We start from the raw sequence: 11,119 nt of genomic DNA, 5'->3' as shown, positions 1-11,119 counted from the left end.
TATAACCCCTTTAGCGGGTTGATTGAATATGATAGAACATTCATATTGTCCTCTTACAGAAATATAACTTAAAAAAATTATTTTGATTCAATCAGCTCTTTCTCGACTTGTCTACTTTAATTAAAATTTTCTATTTCGGATACTGATTAATTACATAATATCCCCTGTTATTTTGAACTAGTTTTTGAGATTCAAAATCTAGTAACCGATAGAGAATTTAGGAAGTCAATTTTTGATTTTATTATGAATCAAGGATTTCTTATATAGCTAGAGCGGCCTTCACAAATTGCAAATACTAATTTGGTAAGAATTAATCGAATTGAAGCTATAGCGTCATCATTTGCCGGAATCGAAATATCTGCGAGATCCGGGTTACAATTTGTATCAATTAAACAAATAGTTGGAATTCCCAAAGTAATACATTCTCGAAGGGCCGTATATTCTTCCTGTTGATCAACGATGATTACAATATCCGGTAACCCTGTCATATATTTGATCCCACCCAAATATGTTTGCAAGTGAGATAATTGTCTCTTCACCACCGCCGCATCTCTCTTTGGAAGACGAGCGAGTCTCCCTGCCGTTTGTTCCATTCTCAAGTCCCTGAATTTGTGAAGTCTCGTTTCTGAATTCCGATATTATGGATCCACCCTGAAAGCATGCATGAAGATTTTGGTTACAGACAGGAAATTAACCGAAAAAGGATAAAAATATGGCAGCAACAAGTTGCGGAAACAATACTCCGTAAGAAGTACCAATAAAAAAAGAAACACCAAACCATAGTAAAGCCCAGAGCTGATCAACATGGAACCGGCCCGGAAATATCCGGGTTTTGGGTAGAATATTTCTGCCCGATTTTCGAACATGGACCGAATTTTTTAAAAATTTACAGGCTTTGGACAACATAAAACAACTTTTTTAGTTTATAAATTTGACTCGGCCCGAAATTGGCCCGAAGCTTGGCCCGGCCCGACATAACGGGCAGATTCTATGTCCTCGGCCCGACATAACGGGCAAATTCTATGTCCCCGGCCCGACATAATGGGCAGATTCTATGTCCTCGTCCCAACCCGAACCCAACCCGCATTTTGATCAGGTCTACTAAAGCCTCACTCTGATCTTGTTATGACTGTAGACGGGGAAAAGGGAGGGCAAAAGAAAAACTGAAGGGAAACAAAGGCCAATACATGAGATGCTACAACAAGTCAACAAATGCCACAAGCCCTTTGTATTTTTTTCCTATTTAACCCTGTTTTTCGGGATTGATAAAGCCTTGAATAAGCATGGGAAATTAGTTTATTGCATTAACATAAACCCTCGAAGCTAATCTCTTGAAACCATATCTATTTCAGTTGTCTTAGACTCTGTTCAGTACAGAAAAGATATCATCCAAGAACTCAAAATCAAAAGTTGACTCAAAATGACAGAGATAAAGTAACAATCTCAATCTAGAGGGAGTCAAAAAGAAGATGCAAGTTCTCTGTCAGAACTCAGAAGCAACTCGCCAACTCCTTAGCTGGGATAGGAAAAACAATTTCTAGCAAATTGTATATATCCATCATCAAAATGCAGGATATAGCACTTCTATCCAATACTAGCAGCTGTAGGCTTAGCCCCCTAAACTTTAACCCATGTACCCTATAATAAAACTGAGACCTTAGACCTCGTGCCATTTCCCCCTAAATCCAATACTAGAGAGGTTAATCAAAAATCAAAATTAGAATCTAGATCAGTAAGCCTCATTGAAACTACTACAACACATTAGCCAGATGAAATTACTAGTTCATCCAACACTCTACAAGGCAGCCCTACATCAGATCCAGCGTTAAATGTATCATCCAAATTCCATAATGTATGTATGTATGCTACTGCAAAACTTCATACGGCATGATTAAACAACAACAACTAATGCAACAGACACATATTAGAAAGATAGCATCATTAATCTACTAGTGAATATGGGCTTCTATATACACGGCTGGTTGTCAGCTCAATATGCTTACCATTATTACTCATCGTTACCCCATTGCCTCAAAGAGGCTCCCGCAAGAAGCGGGGTAAGGGGGGGGGGGGGGGGTCGGACGTACACAACCTTACCCCTACAATTGCAGAGAGGTTGTTTCCAATTGACCCAAAAGCGATAACGGGACGACAACGGGACGACCATCATCTACTTCATGGAAAGGAAGCGAAGAGGTATTAAGAGGCATTTTGATTTAGTCTATTACATCCCACAGCCAAAAGAACAAATTATTAAGAGGTATTAAAAGGAAGCTTACCATTATTACTGTTCCATTAAAATCTATTTACATGTTGATTTGTTGTGTCCCATGCCCTTGCATCTACTACACTGCAGCCGACGTTTGACAACCTCCTGTGAACCAAAAAGCTTCTGAAATGAATCATTCTGAAATGACCGTTAGTGCTCGGGACAGGATTTACCGTCTCAGAGTATGTCAACCTATAGCTTTCAACTGAAAAATATTGGGAACAATATTCATAGAGTTCTTCCCATGCAACCAATAACAGCTACAGCATGGCAGCAAGGTAGACCAGTCAACTGCCACCCTTCACAACTTACATTCCCATTGATCAACGTCAACTGAAGGGGAGGGACTTTCAAGTTTTCCTTCTCCAGTTTTTCTTCCATTTATGGAGTTAGCCTTGTTAGCCACTGTGCTGACTACAATTTCCGTGCGCAAATTAGCTCTAGTATCTAATAACATCAACCATCTGGGTTATGGGCAACTCATGTGCCTCTGATGCCCAGCTATAAAACATATCACCAAAGTTTGATGAGAGATGATTATATCTTGCACCCTTAAAGAAAGTATTTTCTCAGTATTCGGGTTCACTTTGACCCAGTCATAAGCTTCGGTGGAAATACTCTTTATGTTGTCAACATATCTCTGAAAACCTTCAAGCTTAGAAGCATAAGCATAAGCAGCAGCATAGAAATCCTCAACCAAGAGGCGGCTTACTTCATGAGAAACTGCCCTTTTAAGTCCCGAATAAGATTCTCAGTCAAGTACCTTAAACAGTAACCATAAAATGAGACCTCAAATATTTCAGCAATTGACTCCCTTCAACCCCTTATGCCTATCTGCTACAAATGTTATTGAACCTGAACCAGGTGTCTGCATCCCTGACTTCAGCTGCAATAAAAACAATCGCCAGTTATCATCAGTTTCAGCATCAACCACAGCAAAAGCAACTGGAAAGACACCATCATCCCCATCAGCAGCATTGACAGCTAGAAGTGTTCCTTGGTATTTAGGCTACAACGCTATGCTATCAAGAAAAAGTAGAGGCCGACAACCTTGCTGAAATCCATATAACGAGGCATGAAATGAGACAAAGAGACGTTGAAAACTTGAATCATCTTTGGTTGTAAAAGTAGCTAAACTACCCGGATTTGACTCCATTATCTTTTCACAGAAACGTGGTAGCTGCTTATAAGCTTCTGCTATGAACTGATATTATGGGGGAGGGTAATTTAGATATTGTCTTAATTAGTAGCTTGAGGAATAAGCTAGGTAGTTTTGCTAAGGAAATTACACTATACTTCTATATAGGGACAATTAGAGAGAGAAAGGCATGTTGAATATTGTGGAGTAATTTGGTTGAGCTTTTAAGAGCTCATTGGGAGAGAAATCAAGCCTCTCGAATGCTTGAATATCAGTTACTTCTTGTATTTTCAGTTTATTAATCAAATCTTTATTAGTCCGTTGATTTATGGTCTGTTATCTATGTTAATTCATAGCAGCTTCTTTATAAGAACCTTGCAGTTGTTCCTTGGCAATTTCTTTTCCACACCATGCCTGGAAATAATTCGATTGAATTCCATATTCCTGCTTAATATCATTTACAATATCTTTGGGCTTGTAATTTGGGGACACTTTCAACTTCTCTTTTACAATACCAGCCACCCAGCTGGTACGGCAAAGGAAGGATGCAAGGGTGTGTATGTCATCCCACTATTGTTAAGGAAATTTTAGAAGATCTCTTGCTTTTTAAAGGAAACAAAAGCCGACCATACAGAAATTTGTCGTCAATAATGGTTATACCAAGAAAACAAGAATGTAAAACTTGCTACATGGCAAATTGCCACTTCATAAATATCTATAACCAATCTCAGTATCTTAACTAAGAATTAAATGTTAGTAAAATGTCGCAAACAGACTTAAAATACAATATTCCAAAGTAGAATCACAGACTAACTAATTACTAATTTAATACTCAAGGACTAACGAATCAGGTCAAACACATAAAAATCCCTAATCTCATACTAATTTCAATCGTTCACATCAAATGTATACGTATCATTGACAACAATTGTGAATGAATATCAGACCACAGAAACAGAAACAGAAACAAATGAAGAACATGCCTATATAAGTATATATGATTATACTAATTTCAATCGTTCACATCAAATGTATACGCATCATTGACAACAATTGTAAATGAATATCAGACCACAGAAACAGAAACAGAAACAGAAACAGAAACAGAAACAGAAACAGAAACAGAAACAGAAACAGAAACAGAAACAGAAACAGAAACAGAACATGCCTATATATGATTACCATGAGTAGCTACAAAAATGGCATACCTCATTGGGCGGGCGTGTAGCAAAGTCGATTAAACCGCCTTAACACCAGATAACCGAGATGTCTCCCAAACTTCAACGCCTTCGACATTTTCCCTACTAATAAACAGTCTATTCCCACCTCCTTCAATCTTTCTTATTATCCCCCATTCTGAATCCTCCAACTTATCTACAAAATTCCTCCTGTAAACACTCCATTTCATCTCATCCCCTCCTCCCTCCAAAACTTCTCGCTCTTCCATCTTCGACCAAGCTTCCAAACCCCCATCTCTCCCAACAAACACATTTCCCTTGAAACAATGCACCACCACACATTTCCCTTTAAATACAATATTCCAAAGTAGAGTCATAGGCTAATTAATTACTAATTTAATACTCAAGGACTAACGAATTAGGTCAAACACATAAAAATCCATAATCTCATACTAATTTCAATCGTTCACATCAAATGTATACAGTATACATATCATTGACAACAATTGTGAATGAATATCAGACCACAGAAACAAAAACAAATGAAGAACATGCCTATATATGATTACCATGAGTAGCTACAAAATGGCATACCTCATTGGGCGTTAAACCGCCTTAACACCAGATAATCGAGATGTCTCCCAAACTTCAATGCCTTCCACATTTTCCCTACTAACAAACAGTCTATTCCCACCTCCTTCAATCTTTCTTATTATCCCCCGTTCCGAATCCTCCACCTTATCTACATAATTCCTCCTGTACAAACTCCATTTCATCTCATCCCCTCCTCCCTCCACAACTTCTCGTTCTTCCATCTTCGACCAAGCTTCCAAACCCCCATCTCTCCCAACAAACACATTTCCTTTGAAACAATGCACCACCACACTCCCCCCATCCTTCCAATTTGCACTCAATCCCGGGTTTGGATCCTTCAAATACACCCAAGGGTCTGACCCTAATTTTCTCAAATCAGCCACACCCAAGTCTCCAGTCTTTGAACCCACCTTTGCCAGATACAGCCCCTCGGGATCAACATCAATATCCCCCATTGTATCCCCCAACCTGCTATTCCGAACCATCCCACCTGGCTCATTTGTCTCCCATATCATCTCCCCAGACCTAGGGTCCCATAACCGAACGTACCCTGAATACCCAAACGCTCCGCAATTAACGGCGCTTCCCACCAGCAACCCCAACTGCGGAACCCACCTCAGCTTCCTAATAGCGGAGGATTTGGCGGAGTTACCCGACTGTCTCCCAATCTCCACCACAACTTTCAGCGTTGATTTGTCAACAATAAGGACGGCGTTCTCCCCGTGTTTACACTCAAACGCAGCGGAAAATACCGACTCGCCTCCGTTCCCCACCGAGTCAGAGATGGAAGTGACTCGGGATTTCTGGACCCTAGTGTCAGAATTATCTACCCAGTACAGAGAACCCACGTGATCTGCTCTAGTGTAGAAATGGAGGCCAGCGGAAGAGTTTGATCCAACGGCTGAGATATTTGGGGTAATAGCAGCGATGGCGGAAATACCATCCAGATGGGTACGGAGGGTGGAGGAATGAGAAAGAGTGGTAGCATCATAGTACGATATTTTCCCGGAATGAGCGAGGAGGAGAGAGGTGGTGGAAGAGGCAGAGAAGTCGGAGACGATGGCGGAGGAAGGAGGAGAGATAGAGGTGACAAATGATGCGTCGAAGGGGGAGAAGGGAGGAGGAGAGAAAGAGGAGAGGGGGCAAGAATGGAGGCCGTAGAATTGGGATTCGTTGACGAGTTGGTGAAGGGAGAAGTGGCGGAGGGCGGTGGAGTGAAGGCGGTGAGTGCGGAGGAGGGAGAGAAGGGGAGAGAAGATATCTGGGTTGCGGTCGATGAAGATTGGTGGTTGAGTGGGAGTGGATATGGAGAGAGAAGCAAGGAGGGCGGAGGATTGCAGGGTTGAAACGGTGGTTTCAAAGATTTTGCCGCCGATGTTAAGCTTAATTCGGTGGTTGGGGCTTAATTCAGGGGAAGACGAAGCAGAAACTTTGGTCTCCATTGAGAAATTTGCGAAGAATTTCACGAACAAAATAAAGTCCACTAGGTTCAATGATTTTGACTTCTTGACCTTGTCTAAAGAGGATTGAGGAAGTAGATTTTTCCCTGTATCAACTTCATAAAAAAACAATGTAATTAGAAATTTAAAACACCACCAAAGAAAACTGAAAATCTTACATCTTTGGGAGAACAATGGTACCTTTAATACTAATGTCTTCATCACTGCACCTGCGTAGTTGATTAAACAAATCATAATTTGCAGAAAGAACGAGTAAATGAACATAGGTATAAAATCTTGTTCAAGTTATACTCACTTGCTTGCACCATCTCAACCTCAAGTTGGACAGAATCAAGTTCATACCTCTCTGGCAGCGTGATGGGAGGAGAAGATCGCACAATATCTCTAGAGGGAACAACCTTTTTTCCAACTGAGAATCTATTAACGTCCGAGACAGTTTCGTGGCAGTCCTGGAATAAATACTATACCTTCTTGGAATATATTCTCACGACACCAACGAGAAGATAGGCCAAAATCCTATACGTAACAGATGGCAATCCTTCTAACATAATATTATCTGCTCATAAGACAATAAGAAACATAAGGCAAAACAAAGTTTGTAGAAAGTTATCCATTGTGTCATACTCCATACAACTCATACCAAGAGGCGCATATGACAATATGAGAGGTATCCTTGACATTGTAAAGGTACAGGAACTAAACCACTAAAACAAATTTTAGAAAGTATTACCACGACCATACAGTCAGAAAGCAACCTAAAATAATATGGAGTACTATATTCTACTCAAAGTCCACAAAGTAAGCTTGGGACTGAGGATTCTAGGTTAAATACCCTTACCCAGGAAGGAAATCCTATTTCACATTTCTCCATGAACCTCAACACGGGATATATGCACACTTCACAATGACCACTATCAGGAAGGCTTCGTGTAAGCAATAGACGTCAACAAGCAACCAGGCAGAAACTGAGAAAAGCAAATATGAACAAGATGGTGCTGCATACAACATACCAAAACCACCTCCGCAAGGAGATAAAAAGCGGTTCTTTTCTGTATACAACTAAAACCCCCACTTTAAAACTACAGCAAACAACCTACCATCGTATAACAATCTAGAAAATAAGTAATGATGGTAACCTCACAAGCAACAAAAATATTCTTCTACTTAAATGAAAATGAAGAAAGTGACTCTCACTTCACCAAGGTGCAACATGTCATCAATTAAGTCGGCCTCACCCTCAAAGATGTGGCCTGCATAAGAACGTTCACTTGTTCATTAAACAAACCAAGTGTAGAACTAAAAAAATGTTCCGGATACAATCAATGCCTAGCAACAAGCCAACAACCAGAAGTACTATAATGACCTCAACTCTATATCAAAACCATTCAATCAAAACCACGAAACCTAGCCAAGATTGAAAAACTTTGAAAGCTAATTGCCCATGATAAAGTAACTAAGTTCAGCAGCAAGAACAATAGAGCAACTTCAGAATACAAATCAGCAAAGCTAATGTTAAAATTTAAGCAACTTAATAGACATGAACTTAGTAACACGGAAAGATAATAAGCCAACAAACAAAATATGCCTAAACGGTTATATTCCTCACACTTCAAAACTCCATTGCACACCCAAGCCCCAAAGTAACCACATCAGTAATTAGTGATGACAATCAGTGGCGTATCCAGGAATTTATGGTCCTAGGTCACCATCGACAACGCGCCACAATAATTGTAACATATAATTAACTTTCTTAGACTGATTGTACCATCCAATTAATTGCTTAGTCAAAACAAATCAGATACACATACTCTAAGATAAAAAAAAAAAAATTAGAAGAACAATCAAACAATACTTGCTCAGTTACACCGACTGATGCATTAACTCGTGAATTAAAACAACAATCCACCAATAACAACAAGTCAACCACAACAAATAACAACTCATGAACAATCCACTATTAACTCAGGAACTAATTACTAATAATCCCCATTCTCCTGTTAACGATCTACACTCACTATGTTTTTTTTACTCATTGCCCAGCAAATATACAATGCTTTACAGACTTCTATAGTTACATTTTACCAAATGAGTGCTGAGGGGATACACATTTAACTGTCCATCACAATTACTAAATATATCAGCAAGAAATTCAAGAAATTAGCTCAACTTACCAATACATTATTGCCAAAAGAAGCATAAGAAATTTGTCTTACACCAACTGATCAGATTTAACCGACAGTATAACAGTCGAATTCGAGTGCTAGACAATCAATCGTCTAGCAAGAATTGAACTTAAAACTGCAAAGCTAAGTCATTTTTGTCAATGATCACTAAAATCGATTTCGAAAAACAGAAAAAAAGGAAAGATTGCACATTATTATGTCAATGTAACTCTGGATTTTTCAACAACCTCACAAGAAGAAATTAGCACATTGATCAAGCCTACAGTACCTTCATAATTGGAGATAATTTAGTGTCATAATTGAAAGACAATTTAGTGGGGTTGGGTAGTAACATAATGTCATCATTGAAAGACAATTTAGTGAATCAAATGCGAATAACAGTGAGGGTTTTCGTTTGGTTCCGATTCCCCTCATGAACAGAAAATTAAAGAATAGATTAGTAAGCACTCATGAACTAATCCACTGTTAACAAATAACAATAACTCAACAAGAGAGAAATTGAATTATTAAAACATACTCATACAACATTACAACTCATGAATTAAAACAGTTAAACTAAGCACACAATTAATCATGAACAAGAAATTAATTTCAGCTTTCACAATTACTCATACTCAAGAAGAAATTAAGCAACTCCTGATTCGTGAATGGTGAGGGGCAGACCTTTCAGCTTGTCGTAGTGGGCACGCGGCACGGTGACGGTGACGGTGGGGCCGTAGTGGACCTGTCTGCTATGGGCCGGCCGGCCTGGGCTGTCGACTGTCGGTGATGGCGGAGGTCTGGGCGGCGCTGTGGTAAGATGGGGAGGAGATCAAGAGCTTTTCGCGAAATAGGTCGGATTATGTGAATGTGAATGACCCTTTCATTTTTATTTTTATTTTTATTTTTTGGTGTCAAAGAGGAATTACTCCATTAAATTAAAAGAAAAGGACGAAAGAAATCAAAAGAAGAACAAAATAGCACACGATAACTACTCGCTACTCGCTACATCCCAAGTCTAGTGCTAGACTACTTATTCAGCTATGATGACTAAGGTTAGGCTGCTATGGCAGGCACCTTTCTCAGCAAAGCTATCCCGCTCAAATCCTCCAATAAAATGTGTTAAAGACCTTTCGGGGCCGCCTCCATTAAGACCAGATTAGGGGTGATGTCAACCCCATAGTTTGCTAACCAGTCCGCTACTCTATTCGCCTCTCTATAGCAGTGTTGGACAACCACCTTCCATTCTTTTCTACGCACCATTTCATGGTATTCAGTTTAGTCCATCCTTCACTCGGGAATTCCCACTTCACCCATATGTTCTGTTTTGGATGCTTAGTCCCTTCCATAGTGTCCTGTTGCTCCATAGCTTTTGTAACTGTACTTACCCGAGCCATAATGAAACCAAACCGGGATTTCCACTTCCACGTCGAATGCTCGACGATTCCGCCATTTCCACAGCCACCAAAGAGTGGTGACAAACACAATGGGCCAATTTTCATCTCTTGTACCATCAGGAAGCATGTTGTTTCCAATCCATTTCGCTATTGGCTCATGAAATAGCTCATAATCGTTCAATGCTGGAAATTGCCTCCAAACTAGTATGGCAACTGGACACTTTCTGAGAACATGATCGATATTTTCCTCTACCTCTCCACACACATACCCTTTCATGAATAAGCTTTCAGTCTTTCACACATGTTGGACGGATTTTTTTTTATTTTCAAATTTTTGTTGGGTCACATGACCCACCGAGACCCTCTATAATTCCGTCACTGAATTGACACTGTTATACGAGCATCTTCAATAGTAAGATAATTTGACAATTAGCTTGTTATGTCAAATAAGATTTCAAGCTATTTCATTGTCTAGCTAATTTGTGCTCCAATGGCTAGCAACTAGCTTGTTATTTAAATTGGTCTCATTTGACCCACTTGTCAATTAATTAATTGGCAATATTTGGGAGCTAGTTGTCAAGTTAGTCCCTAGCTGCAACCATTGGAGATGCTCTAACTGTCATTTCTTCAAACTTTGGTTAACATATGAATTCGAGCAATACAAATCACAAAAGCAATAGAGCCCCTCGTAGAAGGTCAGGTTAAATGCTCGAGATTTAGAGTAGCGTTAAGAAGACAATGATAATAGAAGAAAACTATATACACGAGCAATCATTTTTTTTTCTCAATCTGATGCAGTATTAAATTCCAAGGAGCAATAAGTAACAAAATTCTTTTTTTTGAACTAATGTACAGGATCTCCCAAATCACATAAAAATAACAACTAATTGTATTTCGAAATATGACATCTGTAACAAACAT

The 11,119-nt window shown here is 39.4% G+C and overlaps 1 protein-coding gene across 11 annotated transcripts; it reads right to left on the bottom strand.

Annotated features, from left to right (window-relative positions):
• Positions 1–216: 216 nt before the first annotated feature.
• Positions 217–9,810, bottom strand: LOC110791865 (protein ENDOPLASMIC RETICULUM-ARRESTED PEN3). 11 transcript variants are annotated; one of them, XM_056841039.1, is made up of 8 exons: positions 9,486–9,809; positions 6,935–7,195; positions 6,820–6,848; positions 4,616–6,734; positions 2,443–3,155; positions 2,280–2,374; positions 2,004–2,170; positions 217–651 (listed from the first exon to the last, which is right to left on the bottom strand). In XM_056841039.1, the coding sequence occupies exon 4, from the start codon at positions 6,619–6,621 to the stop codon at positions 5,191–5,193; it is 1,431 nt and encodes a 476-aa protein (XP_056697017.1). In that variant the 5' UTR covers positions 6,622–6,734; positions 6,820–6,848; positions 6,935–7,195; positions 9,486–9,809; the 3' UTR covers positions 217–651; positions 2,004–2,170; positions 2,280–2,374; positions 2,443–3,155; positions 4,616–5,190. The 11 variants fall into 11 exon arrangements, with proteins under 11 accessions (XP_056697017.1, XP_056697011.1, XP_056697013.1 ...); XM_056841033.1 differs by lacking the exon at positions 2,004–2,170 and having other exon boundaries at positions 2,280–3,155; positions 4,616–4,931; positions 5,180–6,734; positions 9,486–9,810; XM_056841035.1 differs by lacking the exon at positions 2,004–2,170 and having other exon boundaries at positions 2,280–3,155; positions 4,616–4,902; positions 5,180–6,734; positions 9,486–9,810.
• Between the last annotated feature and the right edge of the window lie 1,309 nt (positions 9,811–11,119).

This window comes from Spinacia oleracea, chromosome 3, assembly GCF_020520425.1.
Source record: "Spinacia oleracea cultivar Varoflay chromosome 3, BTI_SOV_V1, whole genome shotgun sequence".
In the NCBI taxonomy this organism is placed as follows: domain Eukaryota; kingdom Viridiplantae; phylum Streptophyta; class Magnoliopsida; order Caryophyllales; family Amaranthaceae; genus Spinacia; species Spinacia oleracea.
Note: the sequence above shows the minus strand (reverse complement) of the source record. Positions and strands in the feature narration are given on the sequence as shown.